Raw genomic sequence first — 25187 nt, forward strand, 5'->3', positions numbered from 1 at the left:
GTGTCTTGTGATGTGTCCTCTTATCAGAGTGGACAGACACAACGGTCGTCTATACAGCTTTACTTTCTTAGATTATACACAAGCAGCATGGATGGCCACTGTGTTCCAACTAAAGATATTACTGTAAGAGATGATCCGACAGGCCCAAACTTCCCGTTACACAAGGCTATCAAACCAGCCCTGCATTGTAATGGTGAAAAATATGCTTTTCCTATTGATTTTTGAGGCGTAATGGTTTAGTGGAAAAAAGTATCGGCTTCTCTGTAGAGGTCTCCGTGCTAAATTTAGTCCAGTTTAGAGCACCCAAAACCCTAACGATGGAAACTGTAACCAGACACGTTCGTTGTTCCTTTTAAAGTTGGCCTACTGAGACATCCGTGCCCATATTTCATTTTGGCAGCAGCTTCAGGATCTGCTTCTCTTTTATCTGTTCCATGGAATGAAAATAAAAGAGGAAAAAGATAAACAAGAAATCGTTTCCAGCTAAAGAGCTGCAAGGATAGAGGTCGAAGACAGGATACACTGCTTAGTTTTTCCTTTTTTAAAGAAATAACACAGCAGCCAGTCATCTGTTCCCTCATCTCTGTGGTTTAATTTCAAACCTGCACTGTTTTATTCAGTTTTATTTTTTTTTGTAGAGCCTTTTTATTGTAACTTCAGATTTTTACACTGTTTTTGTTTGTACGTAGACATTCTCTCACTGAACTGTTTTATTTCCCTTTTATTTTTTTTTTCTGTCTGTGTAATTTCTGCCTTATTGAAATTTCTTTTTTCTTACATTTTTTAGAGGCTGTGTTTAATGTTTTGTCTAATTAAAAAATATATATTTTCTAAAACTTCAATAATGGTGATAGAAAACTCTCAATCTAAGCACTTCACTTTTTGTAGTATTCGTGACTTTAGGCTCAAAGAGTGCAGTACAGTGGGTGTACTCAAGTATCAGTTCAATGTCTTGCTCTTCTCAGCAGGGTGGGACAGTCAGCAGGGTGTTAAGGATCAGGCATATCTGTGTGTTCATGTGACCACTAGGTCCCTGTGCCCGAGTCTTTGCTGGCCACCAGAGTTAGCAGTTGTTATGTGAGCATCAGTCTGGTACACTATGGGACTCATTAAAATCAAATTAAACACTGACAGCAGGCCACTCATGGGTAGATAATGCAATTACAGAGAGCAGTGTTTTGCAAAGAATTCTTTTATTGCTAAGTAAATCTTCCCCTGACTTCCCCTTTGCCATCGCTGGCTTTAGTCTCATGTGGCACGGGACACATAAACTGCAGATCTGCACAGGATGTTATACTGTGTTTCCCACCAGCAGCACGCACACTCAGCAAACAGCCATATTAGGAGACCTGTTGATGTTCCTGCTGTCTTCCAGAGATGAGGAGAATCTCCACAAAAATTTCCAGTTGTATAATTCATTTGAACCATAAACGCAGTTGCAAGAACTTAGAAGTTAATGTTAGGCTGTAAATAAGCTGTACCGCAAGTGCGCGACTTTAATGCACCGTTAACCGCTTCTATTTAGCATGATGATGCTGAATGTTGAAGGTGTTTTTACTGTTGTATTTTATGATTCACCATAACCACAGGCCTTATTCCAGGGATCCACAACCCTCACTCCAGGACGAGGGAAGTCTGCTTACTTGTTAGCATGCTAACATGTGCTTGATCAGAAACTGGTAGATTGTAAAATTGGAGTTGAATGCTGGACATCCATGGGTGTTTTCTGAGCTTAATCAATTCTTAATCAATTGACTTTGTTTCAAGAAGGCCGAGGTGAAAGAAATTCATCATGCTTCTGGTAGTCTTTTGCTGGCCAAGCCTAAAAATACCTATAAAACAACTTTTTGTTAGCAACAGTTCCATTTTTGATGCAATGGGTGTTAGTTGGTGGTTAGTTTTTAAGCTGTGTCATTTTTATGGCAGCCTGGTGGAAAGCCGCCATTACTGACGTCCTAATCAAATGTCTAACCTTAAAAGGGAGTTTAAAAAAAAAAAAAAAACTCAGTTGACACAAAGTTCCCAGCTGATCTTTAGCTACGAGTCCTTGAGCCTGTAGTCTTTATTTTCCTTTGTAGTCTTTTACGTGTTGTGTAGTGCGATTGTTCGAACAGCAGATGGGTTTCCAACTGGTTTTTTCGAAAGACAATGCATCTCTTTGAGAGGAAGCCTTGGGTGATTTGTGACCTTCAAACTGGTTCCTGTCTTTTGTCTGCAGGCTCATAATCCACCGAAGGATAAACAAGTCAGAAATGTTTCCCTGCTGCCGAACACAAAGACCACACAACCCTTGCTGTGTTAACACCGTCATATTTTTTGCTTTTCCCAGCATATCAAATATTACTTCACGTTGCGTAAGATTTGCTTTAGATTAAACAGGCATTTTGGTAAATGAACTATTCATCAGACACCCCTCTCCTGATGGCAGACATTGTTGGGAGGGTTTCATTTCCTGGAAACTCAAGAGGATGAGACAGGCCAGCTCTGACCTTAGGAGTGTCAGAAATAGACTGAAGATAAATGTGCTGCATGGAAGAAGGTGGCTACTGTTCTATAGCGGTCAGACAAAAGTGTTGAATAAAAAGACTTGATTTGTAGCCCGTAAGCAATTAAAATGAAAAAAATTTGTTATACTTAACTATAAATAAAGGAAAGGGGAGTGGTTTTAGTCTGAAAGTCAAATTTGTAAAACAGTGTCACAAAATGCTTTCTATATAAATACAAAAAACCCCAATGCAAACAAAAAGCTTCAAATTAAAGATTCAAAATTTAAACTTCAAGGATGGTTTCATATCAATTTTTAAAATGTAGATGGTAAGTTAAACATGTAATAGATATGAGGTATAAGAATATTTAGTCTTCATATAATTAAGTCAGTAGAAGAAACTGATGAATCAAGCCAGTTCGTAACAGCAAACGCTCAGTCACAGTTAAATCACTGCTAGCTGTCTGCTGTCTGGACCTTCTACTAATCGAGTGTCTGGTTTACTTTTTTTTTTTTTGCCCTTTTTGTATATTATTGAAAATCTAAACCATTTCTTAAACAGTTGCCCGCAGCTAGAAAGTCAAGTCTTAACTGAGCAGACAGGGAGGTTAAGGCTCCAAATGTGATAAGATAAGATAAGAATTGTAAAACTGATAAGATTGTAAAACTACAAGTCAACAAGTTATCCATCATGGAAATGAAATTTAGAAAATAAATAAATAATAATAATAATAATAATAGGAAAAGGTTTAAACAGCCATTCATTGTACAGTACTCAGGATTTAGTGTTACATATTCAGGGAGGGTTTATTTATTTAATGAAGGTTAGTTTGCTTTGCCAGTTGGTCTCTGCAAAAGATGAGCAAAAAGTGAAGTCATTTTTGAAAAGCTGTGGTGAAAATGTGCTTGAGAACCGAGGCCCCCACCCCTAAGTCAGTGGAAAATTTGCTGAGTGTCTGTTTTGTCACTTCCTCCACAGGATCACATGTTCAGCCGCTGAGTAATCACTCTGCCGGTACAGGATGTTGACTTTCACAACTGTCCACAGACTTTGACACCAGGATAGAGATGGCGTCACAGCGCCGAATTCACTTAATTTAATGTTGAAGTGCAACGCTAATGAACACGTGATAATCCAGATGTTTCCATCCGACAGGAAATTGCACGGCACCTTCGTCCAACCACGCTGCGCGCCCTGTACGGCAAAGACAAAGTGAAAAACGCCGTCCACTGCACAGACCTCCCCGAAGACAGTGTTTTGGAGGTGGGTGGCGCATGCGCATGTTGTGCACTCCATACACTGAAACGACACCCATAATGTGTTAGCTGTACAGCTCCTCTCATTCTTTTCCAGATAGACACTATGAAGAAACCCTGAGCCCCTGCATAAATAAGTACCTCACATTTAGCGAGAACGAAACCTTCCTGGACTCTAAGGCCATGTCCAGTCTCATGATTGCGCCCTGTGGGCCGGGGCAGCCTCAGATCACACTGGTTTTAGAAAAGCAAGAATGGCAGAGGAATTTGAAACAAAACCATTGTTTTGCAGGGAGTGGGCCTGACCCATCGTGCGTCATTGTTCAGGAAAACTCCTGATCTGTAGTCTGGACAAACGCCTCCTTGTTGAACATTAGCCCATGACTGACTGAGCTGCCATTTTCCCCTGACTGGAACAGTAGCAAAGAAAGGGCTTGTGCAGAGACATTTGAGGTGTCAGACAGTGTTAATTCATCAGCTGTTACTATAAATGTCCCTTAAATTCCTTTTCCAGGTGCAGTATTTCTTCAAGATTTTGGATGGATGAAAACCACGTTGAACTACACAGTCAAACACTTCCAGTTTTCTCATTTTTCTGTTTATTGTTCCAGCCTTATGCAGATTAAATAAAGTAACAAGAGCAGACTCCTGACAAGTGTTTTGATCTTCAACACTGAATTAAGTATTTTTTAACACCAACTAAAACGTATTACACGGGATACTGCATTGCCTCTGATGTTCTTGAACTTTTTGACCAGCGACTTTGGTATTAGATTCATACGTTACACTTTTGGAAATAAAAAAAAAAATAAAAATAAAAATAAAATAAAAAAAATTTGTACAACTGCATAAATATAAAATTTGTCCACCATGAAAATGGCTAAAACATTCAATACCAAGTAGCATCACGTCACGTGATGTCTCCAGCAAACCAATTTTAGAGAACTGAGTCGCCACTGTTTCTGTGGAGGTGACTGTCTTCTAGGCTGGACCCACAAAGCGCTACACTAAGAATCAGAAAGAAAAAAAAAAAAAAAAAAAAAAAAAAAAATTTGCATTAAAGTATCAAACATAAATGTAATCAAACCATATCTAACAGCTAAGGTGAACAAAACAAATGTGCCCCTCCTCCAATAACCGGGACGACGAAGCGCAAACACAGAGCACTTATTTACTCAGACGTGGGCCTTAAACATTCAGAGTACCATGCCAGTAATTCAGTTAGTCAGAGCACATGAACACACACTCCTGTAAACGCCTGCACATAGACACGAGCACACACGCGCGCACACACCTTGGACCACTAAAGCGGACATAAGACAAAGAGGTTACAGCTGGGACTAGACTACAGCACTGGACACTCCAAAAATATATAGAAACCACGTAAGGGTGAAGTATTTCGGGACAGAAAACAACTCGCTACACGTCAGTAGTGGAATTGCCGTTTTACAGTAAATGGATGAACGTTTCCCATGGCTCAAGGAATCTTTTCATGTACAGTAGAATAAATATTTGCTATTGCTACTTTTGTATTTTACATTCTAACCCTCGACGAACACACAGAAAAGCTAGTGTAAAGCACACAGATTAAGTGTAGGTCCTGTATATTATGAATGTTCAAAGACTAGTGGTGGTTTTTATCTGAACGGGTTTCTCTAAGTTGGATTCGTTTTCAAATTGAGTGCTCGCAGTAGCTCAGGTCACGACACGGTGAGCTTTATGTCAAAGCGTCCCTGGTAGCGGTCCTTCTCGCTGTAATCTATGTTGTCTCCGAATGCTTTGCACTCGATGCGGATCTCCTTTCCCTCCGTCACATTGACGAACTGAACGGCCATCAAGGGCTGCAGGTAGTCGGGGTGCAGCTGTTTGCCGTAATATGGGTAGTACTGCAGAGGAAAGCCTTGGCCTATCCCATAGTACTTTATCTCTCCGATCTGGCCTTCATCCTCAGCTCTCTGCAAACACAATACTTGAGTGAGACTTACAGCCGGTCCTTTTGAAGACAAATATTCATTCTCCCTGTATCTGTGAACTGGAAGGCCACAGCCACACGCTCTCGCAAACATACCTTAAGCTTGCAGTAAATGGGGATCTCGTTAGAGCTAACTTTCACCGGCAGTTCTTCTAGTAATGAGTTGTTTGAAGGAGCCTAAAGAAAGAACAAACAAGCAATAACTGGTTTAAATTAAACTTTCACTTATTGGTGCCTACATTAACCACAATGCAACTTCAAGCTCCAGCTTCTCAAAAGTTTTCCATTTTCAAACATAATGGAAAAAGCTTCATGGATGGTTCACATGTCTGTAAGGTTTCCTAAGTTGGAAATGCACTCCCTGTAATTTTTTGGGGGGGGTATTTGCTTTTCTGTTTGTGGATTTGGGTTTTCTGTTTGCTCTGACCCCTTAGCTCCCCTGACACCACACATTTGACCTTTGAGACAAATGATTGCCAACTCTACTCTGAGCAAGAGCTCACTGCAAGCACATCTCACTTGTTTTAGTCATTTGAGAGGCAGTGAGACTACGAGTAGATGGGAATGAGAAGTTTCTCTATTGTAATTTACAACATCTTTTTTCCTTGAAAAGGCAATTCTACTAGCGCTATAGTGCTACGATTGTTCACTCAGAAACGGTCCACTAAGGTAGCCAAATGATTGAGTACAGATTACTTACATCTTAAGGCCACAAAGCAAAGCTTCACAAGTTTACAGCCAAAATGGGGGATGTTAGCCAGCTAGCTCTAACTTAGCTACACAGCATATCACCGCCACCTGTGCTGTTATTATACTGATATTCAGGTATATAAAAACAGAGCAGCACAGTCCAGGACTACAGTTTACTTCATGCCTGCAGGTTAAATTAATGTCTGAGGTGAGCCTAAGCTCATTAAAAGAATTAAAAAAAAAAAAAAAAAAAAAAAAGGACTGGTGCCATTTTGCGCTACTTATTAGCCTTTGAATTTAAGCGGTAACTATACCTTTGGTCGGAAGTTGACAATTCTGTTGAGCTTTATGATAACACATGGGTTCCCCTCCATGAAGCCATAATCAGGGTCTGTGCCTGAGCAGTCTTTCAGCAAAGACCTAGAAAACTTGCAGACTTTCTTCTTTTCTTCCATACTTCGATCTTTGTACGTGCTAGGAAGCGCTGAAAAATGCCACAAGTAAGAAAACAAAATTTAAGTTTAGATCTTCAAACATCCACTCATGAGTGACAAATGGTGAAAGCTGATTGCATTGTATGATACTTGCTTCCACATTCCTCGTAGGAGTCCCCAGTCTGCTTTGTCTCATTGTACAGCTCAAGGAATTCGTTCATGCTTTGGACATACTTTCTGTATGAACTCGGATCACTCTTCTTAAAAGAAATTTCAGATTTGTCTGAGCGTGGGGTGTGTGACAGACCTGCAAAAACACCACACTGGTTTGGTAGGAAAACAAAAGTCATGGGACAAAAAAATAAAAACATCTTATTTAAAAAAAAAAGGAAAAGAAAAAAAAAAACTCAATTTGTGTGAAAAAAAAAAAAAAGTGTAAATATCTTAGAGAAGCAACATGACATGGCACGTGAGCCATTGTGAGCATTCTCCATTATCTAAGGACAATGTGAGGGTCTTGGGGATTTCCTCTGAGAGCTCCTCACAGCAGTAATTTTCCACAGAGTTGGTGCGCGAGGCGTGGCGAGGGGAGAGTGTGACAGTGAGTAGCTAGAGGCAGCATGACAGCCGCGAAACCCTTCTCGGCCTCGCCGCAGGACCTGTTTTATTTGCTGCCACAGATATGAGCGGGACTCGAGCTGCCGGTTGAGACGGCGAGAGGAGAAGCAGCAGTTTGAGTGTCAGAGGAGGCTTGTGAAAGTTCACCAACCCCCACCCATCCACTCTCACGTGTGTTTCTCTCACAATGGAAACTTTTAGCCTCTGAGTGGGAGGCGGGATCACGCTCCGAAGGGAGAGAAAAAAAAAAGAAAAGAGAACCTTTCTCGCCGCTTCCTTGATCATGCCACTTCTGGAAACTTGCTTCAGCTTAGAGCTCTCTACGCTCACGCTGTTGTTCTGCTCGCTCTAATCTCTGATTGTCAACAGTCGTGAACAAAACGGCAGCCACATGCAGCCAGTCATCTAGAATGGCTGCTAAAAATACTGCTAAGGGGCAGAGCATGTGCTGTGCAAACCGCGAGATGAGGCTTGGCACTCAAATCAGTCTCAGAGCGCACAGGAAATTTTTAAACTGCTGCAGCGTTGTCTGATGACACTCTCACGAGATTACACATTAGGTTTTTCCCCCCCTTCAAGCCTTTAAAAGCTGTGGTGGAAAAACAAAACTTTTTCTTCCTTTGAAGAAACAAGCTACAAACTGTAGTCACGCAAGTACATGCAGTCGTGTCAGCTGTGATGCATAATCATAGCACACATTTTAGTTCCCCTGTTGCCCGCGGGGGGAACATCGACCGGCTGAGGGGAGTGAAGGACAAAATGGCCGAACCTATTTAAGGTCAGAAACACTGCCGATAGAGGAGCTGCTCAGAGGCACACCCCTCCCAAACAGTCGTCTGTAACGCCCACGAAACACCAACAGGCTTTTTGTCTGATCGCTGAGCTGATGCAGCAGCAAAGTCAGAAAGGTGAGGAGGAAGAGGATGTGCTTACCTGGGGGAGCAACTCTGTCCTGATAGGTGGGTTTGTCTTTGCTTAATGTTAGCAGCAATGCCTGAATGGTCCCAACGAAAATTCCAGCCAAGCATCCGTAGAAAATCAGATAAAACAAGAGGATTTTAACTGTAGAGGAAGGAAGAGAAATCAAATTACTGAGATGAAAGCAGCAAGAAAGAAACTGCTTCAAATGTGAAATATAACATCGCCTCAGATTTCAGAAGTCACAAGCACCTGAAGGTGATAAGACTGACTGCTTTATTAGAGCATGACTAGCATCAGCTACCCAAAACCCAGGAAAATGTACTGCATTTCTTCACAACAGCAACATATCCTTCATAAACCCCTTTCCCAGGTTCTTTTCACCTAATTTAAAGTTTAAACAGATCACGCAGAAGGTGGGTTGGCTGTGCTTCCAGAGCAACAGGATGAGTCACTGTTCAGTCCTGCAGACCCCCCCACCCGGCTGTGTCACCTTCAACAATTAGGATTAAAAGAAGAAAAGAAAAAGCCCTTGTTCATGCTCCTGTGCATAGAAACGTGATGAATTTAGGCAAACGCTTCATTACACGAGTGAACAAAACTGTAACGGCACATGCTTCCCTGTATGATGCAATCAAACCATCAGCATCATATTTCCTGATTTTCCCCATCCGATTTTTGGCGTTCCAGAGGAAAATAAGTTTTGAGATCAAACAAATTTGTAAATTGTAAGTGTGGTTTAATTTCAGCAAGCTTTAAAAGGTTGTTGTTGTTCAGATGGCCAAAACAGTGGGGGTGGGGGGGGGGGGGATGCTTGAACCTCTGTTAACTAAGGTAACAAAGACTCTTTGTAACTCTATGCTCAATTGTGCTTAAGGTCGTAGTCACCTCCGAAAAGCCCCCGGACTTTGATTAGCATGATTAGACTCTGGGATGAGTCTAGTCGGGCCCCAAGCGGTGGCTGCTAGTGTCCTATGAAGCAGTGCCTGACAATAGGCGCGGGTTTCTGACAGTTCTGTCAACTCCTAGGAGTGCGCCATCTCGGAAAAATATGCTGCAATAACCGCCTGCTGTGCAGGGGAGGTGAATTTGCAAAACAAATAACGGCTTATTCCTCGTGTGCGAGTTAAAAGATGTCAAACAGGTGTGGCACGCAGCAGGAAGGACCATCCAATCGGGTGTTCTTTACCCGTCTTGGCCTGTTGAAATCAGAACAGGATCAGCCACAACATTAGAATCACCTGCCTGAAACTTTGTACCCTCTGTGTGCGCTGCAATGGTAACTGGCAGCAGACTTTTTTGGCTTTATCAGACCAACATTGGGGGGGGGGGGGGGGGGGGGGGGGTCTTGAGGTCAGGCCAATTTCACGGTGTAAGCACCAGTCACCTTATCATGGGGGAGGGAGATGTTTGAAGGCACCACAGATGTTAAAAGAAAGACATGGCACTCAGAAATAGTGGTGGAAGTAAAACTTTATTAGGAGAAAAGAGCTTTTAAAAACCTCTCTCTGGGGCAAATTCAACAAACTTTTGGGGCAGTTTTCAGAGCTGACTGGAGATTCTACGCCTCTGAAACTCAGCTCATTTTAGATCATGCTTCAAAATGGCTGCCAAGTGGCAACACTAGGAGGGCTTTGATGGTCTGTGTCAGAGTAAAGACCCATTGGATTGCCAGGAGATTCCTCAGAAGCTTCCGTCGTGAGGGCGGCTGTTCGCGCCGTTAGTGGTTTTAATGTTGTGGCTGAGTATGTGTACAGCCTGTTGTCTGGCTGTCAGTTTGTGTGATTTCACCTGAGCGATCGGAGCGGCCTGAAACGCTGCAGGGCTCAGAGTAAACAGCATGGAGGGAGACGTAGGGGGTGGTGAAAGGCAGCTTCTGAATTGAGAGCACCTCCCCCAGCAGGCTGCTGCAGCACGCCGTGAAGGGACTGTCCCCGCATTCATACCACATGTGTCTCCACGCTCGCAGAGGCCTTCACCAGCCCCGCAGCCTACTTTCCGTCTGGCATGTTGAGACAAACACGTGGAGGAGACGTAACGAGCGCCAAGACTGACGCTGTCACCGTGCCACTTCCTGTCTGTCTTTATGAAAAGTGCAAGCGACTCACATGGCACACAATTAGCACGAGTGTTTTACTGAAACACAGTTTAATGTGCTAATGATTTACCCTGTACTGCACACTGTATGTTTTAAAGTTTTGCAGATTTTAAATTATAAATCTACCAGCACATGATGCTGCAAGTAAAGGCACCAATCTGTTATCTGTATTTGACTGCTTTTGTGCCAGTTGATTTTTTTATTTTTTTTTAAACAATCCCTGGTCCAGTCTAACATGTTTTTGGGCTTTCACTGTAGCTACGAGGATGGTTTTTTTCTGGGGGGGGGGGGGACAAAACAAAAAGGCTTAAAATGTATCATCTGTCATTTTATTTAGTCAAGCTCAGATACTTTTGTTTATTAAAAGGGGGGGGGAGGCAGAAAAAGTAACAGGAAAAAGCACAGACTTCTGTTAAGTGACGTTAATTGACACCCCTCCACCCCAAAAGGCCCATTTCAAACCAGAAAAAAGTCCTTTATGGAAAAACCTGACCGTCATCCACCATGAAATCACTGAGCAGATGACGGTGCTGTGTTCATGATCCGGATGTGTTTGTAGTAAAAAAAAAAAAAAAAAAAAAAAAAAATCCAATCAGGGCTTTTTTCTTTACAGTCTTGAAATGAAAGAGGACTTTGAAGCGTAAGAATATTTATGTGCCATTTAATTAACCCAAACTAAAATAAATCAGTGGTTATGAAATGACCAAAAATAAGACAACCACAGAGGCTTGTGTCAAGTTGGGGGATAAAGACTGGGTCACACTCAGAGGCTTTTTCTGAGCCTCAAACAAGTCTGTGATCAGCGCTGTGGCCAGAGATGCTTTGAGCAGACATACCTGTTGCTGCTAAAGCAACATGGCTCACTGCGTGTGCTCCACGGGACACTGAACTACCAGCCTGGTAACCCCACACCACCACCTAGAACATGGAGTGGGTGAAATGTTCCACCCGAGAGCAGCTCCTGATTTTAATCGCAACACACAGCCGTGCTTTGAGCCACAGAGAATTACCGTTTCTCAGAAATAAACGTGTTAGTTTGAAGCTTTCATTAAGCCCCGAAGAATGCGCTTCAACGCGCGCACACAGCGACGCCTCATTTCTTCCAGGATAAAAATACAGAGAGGGGCGGCCCGGGAGACATGTGAGTCGTGATCACAGTGTTACCGTGCGGCGTCCGGAGAGGAGGGGGAGACGCGCACATACGCGCCATATCTGACGTGCAAAACGGTTTAACGAGCCTAATTGGCGCTATGTAATGCAGGGTAGTGATCCCATCAAACCATCAACCGCTGCGGACCGCGTTAGGCGTCTTAAAGTATTGAAAACGGCGCTGAAACGATTAGAGCCGGATCCAATAATCCCGGGTTCGAGTTAAAACGTGGGGAAGGCAGAGCTGGGCCCGGGTGTCGGGTCCAGGGATCAGCTGCTCGGGTTTATTAAAGGCAGGAATAAAGTGTCCTCAGCCCTTCTCCTGCTCCCCGCGGAGGGCTGACACTCAGAACAACAAAATAAACGGCGGCAGCTACCAACTTGTTGGTTCAGGTAAAAGTCTCGGCTGTCCTTCAAGATGACCTTTTCAGAAAAGACTGCCGCTAATCAATGAGCTGATCAGGGCTACGCCTTCGTAATGAACACCTATGACCGCGGGAGCCCTGAAAAATGCACAGAAACACCCCAAAAGGAGGAAATCATTTACGTCCACGGAGACCAAATTGGCTTATTGTCCTCATTTACTGTCCTTGTTTTGGACTCCAATCGATCCGTACCGAGCACTCCTTCTTCGTGTATCACCTTTTTTCACTTCATTCTCGTTTTAAACACCAACTTGCGCACGCAGCCTCCGTTAAAAAGGCAAAGTCACGACTCGGCGCGCCTCCGGCTGGGAGCTCTAACAGGTGCGAACGTCTGCACCGGCAAAACATTGAGTCAAAATACAAATAATCCGCTGTGAGCACGGTCGGTTTCCACTCTGCTCCATCATCAACAACCAGCAGCCCGCCTGCCGGAAATAAAGAACAAAAAGAGTACTCACACCAGCTGCCTCCTGTGCGCCCTAGAAACTCCTTCTTTTCCGAATTCCACACAAAATTCTTCCATCCTCCGTCGCTGTCTTTATTTCCAGACATGGTAACTCCCCCCCGTGTCGCTTTCTCTCTGCTTTAACGGCTCTGCTGCGTCTCAGTTCTCAGGCTGAGACTGTCGACTGTCCCTCGCAGGAAACAGAAAAGGACAGTCGATTGCGCGTTGCTCCCACTTGTACCGCGCACTATTTATCTCAGAGGGGAAACCAGTGACTCCGCCTGCAAACTCTGTGAACAAGTCCAGCCCCGGAGAGGAGGGCCGAGGGTAGCAAATCACAACCTGCCCCTGCTCAATGCAAAACAGCCAAACAGAGAGCGGCAGTTAGAGGTAGGAAGGCTAATCAGCACACGGAGAACACGACTTTCAGTCAGTCTACGTTGCAGTCATGGCAAGCATCAACCTGACTCTGGGGTGGGGGAGAAAAAGACGGGAAGAAAAATATGACCTGTAGTGTCAGGAAACCTCCAGGGTCGGATCTAGAAGGGTGGCGTCGGGTGGCATGTGCCACGCTACAATGATATCTTGCCACCCTAGTTTTGCATATGACAGTGTTGTCTATTAAAATAAGCTAGCATTAACAACTTGAGCCTAGCTACAGTTAACACTGAATATAAGAGGGGCAAGTTATGGGAGTGATGGCAGCAAGACAGAGTAAGCGAGTGAGAGAGAGAGAGTTTTGAAATGGGAGAGATTTGCGACGTTTAGCGTGGAGTGTATAGTTAGCGTGTTGTGTTATCTTGTATAGTTAGTGTTTTGTGTCGTTGTTGTTTTTTTATGTGTGTAAGCGAGGGTACTAATGAATTTCACAAAGGCAGAGTGCAATGTAGTCAAACATCTCCAGGTGGAAAACAAACAAAAAGGCTTTGATTTTGCCACCCTATTTGATTTCCATGCCACCCTCATGCCACTCTAAGAACATTTCTCTAGATCCGCCCCTGAAGGGGTCCAACATGAAGCTAATGAGGAAGTTAAAAAGCTGCAGTTCCTCTGATGGCCACTGGAGGCTTCAGCAGTGAATCAGGACCCATAGACTCCATAGCAACTGTATAGAGTTAATTTAAAAACGAACAAATCTTCTTTTAAACATTATTAATGTTTAATGTTAGAGGCGTGCCTCTTTGACCGACAGGTGGATAACGACACAGGTAAGGATAGTAACTGATAAAAATTTAATGATTGTGATTCCTCATGTTTACCAGTTAATGACATAAATCTATAGGCTACAGCACCACACACCAACACAAACCCCTATTCTTCTCATATAATCTTACTCTTAGCATATAGGTATGAATGGAAAACAAATATGAAAACCAGCACAAAGACACTTTTCAAAGCAATCATCACAGAGAAACATGAACAGGTGAAACGGAGGCTGCTCATCTGTTTGTTACCCGTTTAAGTTCAGGGTCTGGCTGCTATCAAGCTGGATCAAGCAAAATAGACCCAAACTCACCAAACTTCAGCCAAGAGAGTGTGTGAGAGGATCCGTCCACAGCACAAGGTTAGAAATGAATGATGTGCAGTGTGGTTTGTATTACTCTTTATAAACATCCCGACCCTGCTTTTCATGCCCACACTGAAATGTTGGTCAGACCGAGACTGATTCTTTTCTCAAATATTCGGTGGAGAGGCTGAGATTGATGACTGAATAGATTTTGGGGACTCGCATTTGTTGAAAACAGAAAAGACAAAGAACTGCGACACGTTAAACAAAAGGAGAGCCTCGGTCCAGGAAACAGGGCCAATACATCAGCAGCGAACATTAGTCACAAAGGCTGCGTAAGGATTTTACAAAAGGACAGACTCACTTAAACACAACAACCTTGTTATTATTACTAGATGGTAGCAAATTGCTGTTTTTAATTAGAATAACAATACAATAACTTTAGAATGAAAATCATTCATTTATGTTAAAGTCTGAGTTATGTATGAAAAAGGTGAAGCAACAAACTGTCATGTGACCAGAACAAAAAAGAGGAAGAGATGTTCAACATGAAAGGATAAGGGAAGGGAGTGACGTACATTGCAGCATGACATTTAACTTTAACCTGCAGCTCTAAAAAGCACCTAATCTGTTGTTTTTGGTGGCTGAATTCATCATTTATAGAGGTGATTACAACTTAAGCGCTGAAGTTCAGAGTCACACGATTGTTAATCACATTAATCACAGATCCCGCTATGGTGAGACATCCGAGAGCGAAGTCATGACTGGACATCCGAGAGGTAGTCATCATTGCCAAATATATTAGTGAACACTGCATAAGACAAAGGAATTTCACAAGGAGCTGAGCAGAAGTAGATGGCACTGCTTGATTCATGGTGGTTTACAGAAGCCAGCACTCCAGGACAGTCTGGGTTTTATCAAAGCCTACTACCATGGGTGAAGTGCAGTTAACATATCACTGTATTTTCCTGCTTATATTATCCTCAGTAAGGGAAATCTGTCACCATAAAGACAGAACATTTTGCCGTTGTCTGTGGAATATGATGGAAACTAGCACATGCTAAAGGAAACGAACCAATGAAAACCAAAATGACTAACTCTGCTGAGTGAAGCCAATGGAAAGCTATTCTCAGTTTCTGTTTTTTTGTTTGTTTTGTTTTTTTGTAAATTTTGACTTTAAAGTTTTGTGGGATAAGTGACACGGTCCATGTGATCTTCACAAGAACGCTGTGGTTAAAAACATGCTGATATGCAGATGCAGCCCAAGTGAAACCAGCCAGACAGAACTGCAGCTAAAATAAGTTAAAACTGTTTCAACAGCTAAAAAATGTTGACCTGTATGACACCTTTTAGACAACTTTATTTTTTTAATTGTCAAGGATCTTGTATAACAACACTGATTCCATGTGAGAAAAAGATGCCTTTTACTAGATTTTGCTGCTAGCTTCCCAGTTGCTGCCCTTAGGCAGGTGCACGCAATATTAAACGATCTATAAAATATAAAATGCATATCAGAGACATACAATAAAACATGCACGCAATGCTTAAAAGCGCTGCATCTACCACTCCCACCCACAAAACACATTCACCGTGTTGACATTGTGCATGCATTGTTTGAAGCAAACAAGAAGTGACATGTTCTTCTGTAAATTTCCTCATGCAGCAAATTTATGATCTAACTTCTTGAATAAGACAGACAGGACCGAGTAGAAGGTTTATCACCTGTATAAAAATGTAGGCCTCCATATGATGCAGAAACACCAGCAACACAATTCTTCTTGTAAAAAAATACTGTTAGCTCAAAGAACACATACAGAAATATAAATTACCTGAGGTAGACGGCGATTAAAAGGTGTGACAGCAACGACGACTCCATGTCAGTTTGTGGGAGCAGATCTTATCAAAACAGAATTTCTTTGTTAATACATGTTTCGGAAAACTGTGTTTAGGAAATGAGAAGAGAAATATTCAGAAGTTAAAGTTCAAATATATAAAAAAGAAGAACGAAAAAGCACCTTAAATTCACCAATAATATTAAAAGTGAACAGTGTAATGCACTGCTTTGGAAAGCCATTGATAGTGCAGTGATAACACAGCGGCCTACTGTTAACAGGCATCGAGGGTTTGCCAAGATTACCAGGAGGTGCAGCATTCTGAGAGCGACTGTGGATGGACTGTGGTATGCAGCATTTGAGCTGGTCTTGAGCTCACCAACAATAGTGAGTCTATGCAGAAACCACTGTTGGATCAGCTCTTTGGATATGGACCAAAACATCTCAAATCAAAACCTGAAAAAATGAGGTGTAATAAGAACAAAAGAAAAAAGAACTTCAAATAATGAACTGTTTTCATGCCAAGTTCACAGAAATGTCTTACAGTCTAAATTTTAAAAGTGATGTGAATGTAATATTGCTAACTAATATTAAAAATACATTCAGTCATTGGACTTTACCACTGTCTGGGATTTTTGGGGTGAACTTTTCTGTTTTCGATTAGGAACCTTAATAAATTCTTTGAATCCATTTAATTTCCCAGCATTTTGGTACGAGCTAATTTTTTGCATCGTTTATCCAATAAATGACTGTTACTGAGCTGCTTTGCTTGTTTTTCTTTGCCATAGTTTTAATCTGGCATTCCTGTTCTTGACACTGACTGGTGATGATCAATGATAAATGTCATGCACTTGGCTGGATGCTGTGAAAGGAAGGGCATTTCTTTATCAGGTAAAGGATCCTGCGATCATCCACCATTTCATCTTCAGTAGATGCCAAAACCTGTTTTAATGCATTTTAATTTTGAATGAACAGTAGAAATGTGCAAAAGCTATTCTCTTTCTTGTGTGAGCGTGTGCTGTACTTCATATTTCTACTTCACAGACTGTCCACAGCTGAAACAGCTCGCACTTCACAGCTAAACTATTTTCCACTGGCTTAGTTTCTTATTAATAGATACATTATCTGCTTTTTTGTTGTTGTTTATTGTGACTAATTCAAATTAGAAAGTCAAGTCAGTTCATTTAGAAACACATTTATCAAGTGGCACTCATCCATTAGTGGACCACTTCTGGATGAGTGAATGGACTCTGCCGGTGCTTCTGTCATCAATGTCCAGCTCCACTTTCAACAAAACCAAATATGCAGAAATATAAATTACGTCAGGTAGAAATAAAGTGACTTTCTGTCAGGGGTAAGCAGTACTTGTCAAGTGTAAACTAAAACAGTCTGTCAGTTAAAATATACCAACATAGAAACATCTCTCTTTTCATCTCATATGGCAGTAAAGAATACATTAACACAGTGCATTTGAACAAAGTGTGACTTAAAATTTAAAAGATAAATGATTAAAATGGAAGTGAATCACAAACATCAAGGACATAATGAAGTCAATTATATAACTTACAGAAATTTAAAAATTAAAAGACACAGAGGTACATTAGGAAGCCATAACAGCAAATGCTCAATTTGCTTTAGCTGAAAATATCAAGCAGGAACAGTTCATCTCAGTTCATTTTGAATTTATTTTACATGCTGTCAAATTAAATAAATAAATTAAAAAAAAAACAAAAAAAACCCCAACAATCATATGATCCCCTAATGAGCAAGCACTTGGCGACAGTGGGAAGGAAAAACTCCCCGTTAACAGGAAGAAACCTCCGGCAGAACCAGGCTCAGTGAGGGGCGGCCATCTGCCGCGACCGGTTGGGGGGTGAGTGGAAAAAAAGTTTTTTTAGGTGTCATCTGCCTCAGAGTGGCAGATGACACCTGGGCGGTATCACTTGTTGCTGATTTTCAGTTCTGGATCTTTGAATTATTCTCTTTAAAATATTTTCCTGATGTAGGATTTCTGAACATTAAAGAGGAATAATTGCGATGAGAACAAGCCCCAGAAGGAGAATTAGAACGAAGCCCACAATCTTCAGAACATCTTTCCACCAGCAGTGATTGGATGTTTCATTTGCTGCTGGGTTGGTGATGTGGGCTCTAAAACACTGAACAATGGCTTCATCTACTGCTTGATCCTGTTGTATTATCAGTAATTCTAGATTCCTAGAATTTCTAGATTCCTCCTTCCGTTGGAAACCCAAACAAAACACGCATTAAGAGGCTCAAATGCCCGTGTCTCAATCTCGCGTCTCATAATGACGTGAAGAAATATTTTCTTAAATGATTTAATATGAAGGCAATAGGCAGAGTGTTACAGGCATAGCCCTAAAGAATGTAGCCTCATGGGCAGTGTAGTCCGTGCTGCAGGGAGAATGGACTGCCATACACGTTATGTGTCTGTGAGCGAGGGAGGGAGAAAAAAGAGAAAAGTACGAGCTGTCACCGAGCAGAAACGGGAGCTTGAAGCATGTAAATATATTAATAACCACTGCAGCCAAAAAGAGAGCCTGACGAGCCCAGTTGTAAGTACGCTATGAACACTCGACTGTACACTGTGTTCATGTTTTCCTCCGAAACAATAAGTTCCGTTGGAGCAGCCTTTCAACGCCTCTCTCTGTCTCTCGCTAGCAAAGTTGACCCAGATAACAAAGTAAAGCTAGTTTTCGGCTACGAGCCGACAGGGACCCGACTTATTAGCCAGAGGTCCCTTTACTATGGTTCGGAGCCGCGGACCTGTTTTATATACGCGCGGAATAGTTTTCTATACGAGATCGCTGCAAAAAGTGCAGCTTTACCTAATGTCCACCTACTGTTACTCATTTTATATTAAGATTTAAACATCTAGTTGGTATTGATATGGCGAGTAACCTTCAGTAATAGTAATAAATCACACAGCAATAGTACATTCATGTAGTTGTAAACAAGCATGATAATATATTAAGTAATCCAAAGTATTCAGAATACGTTACTCTCATTGAGTAACGTAACGGAATATGTTACATTTTGGGGCATGTATTCTGTAATCCGTAGTGGAATACATTTTAAAAGTAACCTTCCCAACACTGTGTGCAGTATCAGTAAGGGTTAAAAGTGAGGATGAAGTCACATACCGTAGCAAGCAGAAACATCCAGATAGCAGCACACAAGATGGGATTCAAATCTGAAAATTTCCACGCATATTCATTTTTCTCCTTGGAAGTCTCAATATTTTCTACTGAAATGAATTAGCCAATTTCCAGTTTACTGCACCACTCTTTCTCAGCTGATCTTAGTTGATGCTGTTTTAAAATTTTCCATGTTCTCATAAGGCTTTTCTGTTTGGGTTTTCAAAATGGGCAGACATTTTGTAGAATACTGGATCCACAACCTGGTGGATGTTAAAAAATTAACCTAGTTGGAATAAGAGTGTACCTGGCATATAGTTGTGGATTTCTACAATGTATGTGATGGTTTTCTGGTTTTCATCAGACTGACTTTTCTTTTCTAAATAGCAGCTTGGCTGGCTTTTGAAAAGATAAGGGTCATAGTGAGCCGATGTCCTGGTGGGGTTAAAATATGTTAATGTAAACTGTAACTGGATGAGCTGAATTGTTTGCCGTACAGTCTTAGTAGCGAATGCTTGCTGTAGAGTATGTTGATTGAGATTATGCCCTGCAGGGTTGTCTGGGTTACACAGCAAAATCAATAAACTGAACGTCACATTATTTTCCGTACAGTGATCACAGATAGAGATGTCTCTCTACAAACCGAACCCATGAGAGCTCTACCAGAGTCAATCCGTGGTCAGCTTACTATATTTTAGCCTTGGTGGCTATTCTTAAAGTGATGCTGTGTGGTAGCTCAAAGACTTACAGAATTATAGAGCATTTAATGCCACTGTAGCCTTTAGCTGAACATAAAAGCTAAAGCTGTCATTTAAACATAATGTAATTGGCATAACGTATTGGTTGGCCATCAGCCCTTGAGTTCTGTTTCTTTATTTGGTCACCCATAGAGTAACTGAAGCTGTTCTGTGTCACTTTTAAACACCCTTTTGTTCGTCTGGTAACACACAGAAATTTGCGTGACTGCACCTCTGGTTTATTAAAAGGACAGTTAAACATTTTGGGAACTAATCATACCCATTGATCAGCTGGGACTGATTTTCTGGCAGGAATAGAAAGGCTTTCCCTATTCTTCGGCCTGTTTCTTTGTAGTATAAACAGAAATTGACTTTATTAGCAGGGTTTAGCTGATTGTCTCCATCTCTAACATCATTAGCCATTTCAGGGTTCAGTTGCTCCTTGAGTTCCTTCAAACTCATGATCTGACCCCTTTCTGACAGTTTTAAACAGCCCAAATTCTTTCTGTTTTCAATTTTTTTTTAGTGTTGCTGTTTTCCCAAGTGTTAAAATAAAATGTAATGTCTTGATGAGTAGAAACAAATGGACAAAACTTCAGGTGTTCAAGAGAAAATCTGAGATGATCCATCCACAACACAAGGTTAGCAGTTGTATTTGGATTGCTTACGCTGTTGTTGAGGTCCAACAACGACTGTACTATTAAAGGAGATTGAGAGTTTTTAAGAGTTTCATCTGAAATTATGACCCCTTTTTATAAAATTTTTAATGTTTTGTATCATTGCTTGGTATGGTAATTTCTCTTTGACCATTACGACCAGACTTGGTAACCTGGTTAAAGTGGCTGGTCAGAGTTCAGGGAGGTCTCACGTCCAGCTTGTTCACTTTTATAAGGTGCTGATGATGGCGACCTCTGTCATGTTAAGACCGTCCTCTCTTTAGAGATTTTCAGCTGCTTCTCTCAGGTTGCTTGCAGTGAACACCAAGAGACACAGAGTGTCTTTTATACCTTCTGCTATTATCATGATTAACATCACTAAACCATAAGCGTTGATACCATCACTACTGCACATTGCACTTTGTTAATGCTACTCATGAAATTTGGGCTGGTCTCTATCTGTGCGTGTGTGTGTGTGTGTGTGTGTGTGTGTGTGTGTGTGTGTGTGTGTGTGTGTGTGTGTGTGTGTGTGTGTGTGTGTGTGTGTGCTGGCATGTTGCAAATCAATTTCCCATTGGGGACAATAAACTTACCACTGACTATGAATGACTTTAAAAACAAGAATTAGGTATGTTTGAATTGATCTTGGATCTTCTCTAATCCACACAGAGTCAAATATAAACATATACACAAATATCACTTAAATCTTTTACTAAGTGTCCACAAATATTTACTTGGGATGAGGTCCGACTTTTGGGAAAGCTATTACGGAAGCTTAATGTTAGTCTCTTTAATCATTCCAAAACCGGTTTATATGTCTGTGTGGGATCCTTGTTCTGTTTAAACACCCAATTGTATCCAAGTTTCAATCATCTAGCTGTCAATTTGAGGTGAATTTTAAGAAGTTGGAGGTAGTCCTGCTTTTTCATTATTACATCCAGTTTGTGGGATATACCAATATCACTGGGAGCAAAACCTCCCGAGAGCATGATGCTACCACGCTCGATAGTTGTTACAGTGTTCTTAGGTTTGAAGGTCTCGCCTTTACTTCTACTTCTCCAAATATGTGGATTAATATTTATTTCATCTGACCACAAAACCTTTCTTGGGCACCCGTTTCAGTCAGGTTGAAGCTGTCAATTTTGGAGCAGGGAGCTTAATTCTTGGGCGGTACCCTTTCAGGGCATAGAGATGTAAAACTGCTTCACTGGTGCTCCAGCAGTTTTCAGTTCATGTCAGGCTTGAGCCTGGGTGGTTCCTGTGTTGCTGCTGAATATCCTAACAAAACTGAGGGTGACAGTTTGGGTCCTCTCCCAGACCTCAGCAAGGTGGTTGCACATCTGAGTTACTTGTATTTTCATACTGTTGTTTGAACTGTTGATCTTGAAATCTGCAGTTGTTTAGAAATGGCTTTACAAGACCTTCACATTCTTTCCGAGCCCCTGTCTATATAAACCAAGCTGTTTTAGTGGATTTGGTACAAAAAATTTTCATATTTTACAGGACCCTTATAAAAAGATAATGTAAATATTCCAGCAGAGAACAAGGCTGAAGTAGTAAATGTAAGTGAGATTATTTTCTGAGAAGCAGGAAGTGACAGAATATAACTTGAATTGACATCTGTGTAGCTTAGAGTTACTGGCCATTCAAAGTGCATTTTATAAACCATCACAAAACACTTCCTCTCACATCCATTTTGCCATCACTTTAAAACCAACAATTAACCTCTGACATTGTTGATGGTTGATTGAAGAGGGGTTTCATCTTTCATCTTATAATGGAATATAATTGGATTTTGCCTTCAAAAGGAAAGGAGTAAACTTGAGACTGAGAATATTGTGTACATTCAGAAAGAGATCTGCTTGTTTTGTTTAAATTCACAATCATACTATAAACATTACTTTGAAAACCTTATCTATGTAATGTAGGCTTGTGGTTCCTGATTTATTCTTTTGAATTAAAACATCCTTTTCACAGATCTTATACTGATGACAAGAGAGACCAATAAATTTAGACTAGCTCAGTATAAAGAAAAAGTAGCCTGTTCTCTCCAAAGGTAAAACTGTTTCAAATACATGACACTGAAACCTTTCCCCTCCTCTAAAACAGCAGACTGTCTGACTCCACCGTGCTCATTCAATCCAAACTAAAAACTCATCTTTGTCTAAAATTTCAGTTAATCGCTATCATACTGCCCCTATAATGTAAATGACCTATAATTATCTTTAGTGCTTTGGGTTGGTCTCACTGAATCGATTCGTGTCTAATGTTGCACTATAATCCTGTTTACACTGTGACATATTTTTCTTTGCTTTACCGATGACTGTCCTTTCTTTCTTTTTCCTTCAGTGGCTGTCTCATTCCAGATCTTTGGGATCATGAGCTTCACAGATCTCCCCCCCTTCCACCCTCTCTCTTCAGTGTGTAAAAATAGGATTCATCCTGGTTCCTCCTTTTTATTGCACCTGTTTTGCTATTCTGTGCTCTTCAGGACTGAAGGTGTTTTTATTTTCTTCTTTTTATGCCAACCTGGCCTAATGCCACTCAGCTGCATAGTTATCTTCATCTATGTTACTATGAAGTTACAAAACCAACCCCCGGGAGTGACGTCAGTCCCAAGTTAGTGCATTCCAGAAAAAGTGAGAAAGAACAGGATTTGTTTTGGTTCTTAGCATGGTAGAGCCATTCAGGTATTACTAGCAATATAGCATAATGCTATTTTTTTGTGCACTGCATATGGCTTTTTTAGTGAGTCAGAAATACATTTTTCTCAATTTAATGACTGTTTGATCACATTTTTACAGTTATTATGTAAGAATTCTACGTTGGACAAAAAGAGAAAATGACATCAGGATAAACTAGAATGTGGTTACAACGTGTGGCATCATTTATCAGTGTCCCTCTCACCCAGGATCCTGTTAATTTGTCTCCATAATTTTCTAAAAAAGCATCGTGGAAGCTTTATTTAAACTTGATTCTCACTGTGTAAAATAAAATGGAACTAAATCCATATTTTCCAGTGTGAAATGTAAGCGTCACCTTCAGCAGTAGAGGGTAATAGTTGTGTTTACATGCAACCCCACCACCCATCAGCATTCACTGACCTACTTCTTCAAATTGAGCAAAGATATAAATTCGCAGTCTGAGTGTGTCATTTAAAAAAAATGGGGAAAAAGTGATGTGAGTAAATTGATATTATGTAACGGGACAGAAATCAGCAGGATTTGACAGATTCAGTCTGGATGTTGACATAAGATGGTTCACCAGGTTCCCTTTCCAGCAGTGAGTTTAAAAATTGTCAAATTAGTTTGTGATTTGACAAGTGACCTTGGACATAGTTGTCCTTTAAGGTCAAACAGTTTTGTTTTGAAATTCAAATATGCTGGAAAAGTCTCCGATGAGCAGTAGGAGGAAAATAAATACTCAGATTAGTGAAAAAATGTTTACGCTCTGATTTCCTCTGAGTCATTTGAATATTATCAAGAGAGGAAAATAGGAAAAACATTAGCTAAGTCCATTTGTGTGTGTGTGTGTTTTTTAATCCACTTCCACTGCATATGAGACAGATTTGTGTATAGACTGAATGACCTTCATTGTATTACATAGCAACAAGTTAGTGAAGTCCTGTTATTAGCTGATAACTACATACTCTGTACATACTAAGACTAAAGCTTCAGAATGTAAAGTCAAGTATTAATGGCTGACATCAAGGCAACTGTGGCCTTTTTCTATACAGGCTATGAATGTGCCTTGAAATTTCTATACAGTCTGCTGTGACGTCTTGATCAACTATTGATAAACCTCACTCTCTAACCTTAGCAAACAGACCACACTAAAGCTGTGCTTGGAGGTAGTACTATAGAACTGTTACTAGACAGTAGCCACAGTTTGCAGTTACAGGATTCTGGTAAATTAAATTCTGCAGTGCTTTGCAAGTTCTAGAAAACCAGGCACCTACGAGTCTGAAAAACTATGCTATTAAAGATGAATGTCCAGGATGTATATTTCTTAGAGAGCTATAAATAATATCTATATTTTATTTTTTCAAAAAAGCTATTTTTTTATTCAAAAATATGATTTTAATGAAAAGATTTTTTCAGACATATTGAAAAAAACATTGCCCAAAGCATCACACTGCCTCCACTGATTCCTATAGTGTATCTTGGCACCAGGTGTTCCTCGAGTAAGCGATGCAGACACACCCAATCATCCACATGTTGACAAAGAAGACGTGATGTGAACTAGTCAGCAATTAGCATTATGCTATATGAAGTGGGTGCAACACACTTTGTACTGAAAATATAAAACTGTGTCATTAAAGTAAGGAGGCTTCACATTTCCATTTGACTTTCATAATTATTACTGAGACCTCTGCGGTAGAGGAGTACAGCCACAGGAAATAAGTTTGTTCTTGCTCTGACTCTCCAGGATCTGTCAGAGGAGATCAGAGTTGTTGAACTGTGCTGGTTGTCCAAGCAGAACTATTAAAGCCTATTCACTCAATTTGTAGGTGACAGTGTTAAAATATTAAACATATAATAGGGACATTTTAAATATATCTGTAATCAGAGAAAATAGATCATGTAAATTAGTTTTGTTGTAGTAAGGTTCCCTGTCTGTTAATCATTTTGATGCTCACACATCATCTTTCAGATTACTTTGAAGTCTGAGGCGGATGCTGTGGCCTCAGTGGATACAAATAAATGAAAACAGGGTATCAAGTGCCTGAAGTACTCGGGGTGTGATTAATTTCTGGGCAATTATTCCTACTCTCATGTTATCACTACTGTCAGTGAGGCTTATCTCTGC

The 25187-nt window shown here is 40.9% G+C and overlaps 2 protein-coding genes and 1 long non-coding RNA gene across 6 annotated transcripts in view; 2 read left to right on the forward strand and 1 right to left on the reverse strand.

The window, feature by feature from the left end:
- The window catches only part of nme7 (NME/NM23 family member 7), a 23221-nt gene extending 18834 nt beyond the window's left edge, over positions 1 to 4387 (forward strand). Inside the window, exons 11-12 of one of the 4 annotated variants that reach the window (XM_026157944.1) lie at positions 3642 to 3749; positions 3840 to 4387. In XM_026157944.1, the coding sequence (XP_026013729.1) occupies positions 3642 to 3749; positions 3840 to 3863 (132 nt within the window). In that variant the 3' untranslated portion in view covers positions 3864 to 4387. Of the gene's footprint in view, positions 1 to 2218; positions 2460 to 3641 lie in introns of those variants that run through there. The other 3 variants (XM_026157943.1, XM_026157942.1, XM_026157945.1) reach the window with 3 other exon arrangements.
- atp1b1a (ATPase Na+/K+ transporting subunit beta 1a) lies at positions 4325 to 12724 on the reverse strand. The gene is made up of 6 exons (XM_026157951.1): positions 12505 to 12724; positions 8390 to 8518; positions 6993 to 7145; positions 6719 to 6888; positions 5811 to 5891; positions 4325 to 5697 (listed from the first exon to the last, which is right to left on the reverse strand). Exons 1-6 carry the CDS (start codon positions 12596 to 12598, stop codon positions 5443 to 5445), a joined length of 882 nt encoding a protein of 293 aa, XP_026013736.1. The 5' UTR covers positions 12599 to 12724; the 3' UTR covers positions 4325 to 5442.
- Positions 12725 to 12846: 122 nt separating this feature from the next.
- On the forward strand, positions 12847 to 24400 carry LOC113015747 (uncharacterized). The gene is made up of 3 exons (XR_003271152.1): positions 12847 to 16217; positions 16619 to 16721; positions 22728 to 24400. It is a non-coding gene; the product is annotated as an uncharacterized LOC113015747 (long non-coding RNA).
- Positions 24401 to 25187: the final 787 nt, after the last annotated feature.

The sequence above is a fragment of the Astatotilapia calliptera genome, chromosome 23, assembly GCF_900246225.1.
Source record: "Astatotilapia calliptera chromosome 23, fAstCal1.2, whole genome shotgun sequence".
Taxonomy (NCBI): Eukaryota; Metazoa; Chordata; class Actinopteri; order Cichliformes; family Cichlidae; genus Astatotilapia; species Astatotilapia calliptera.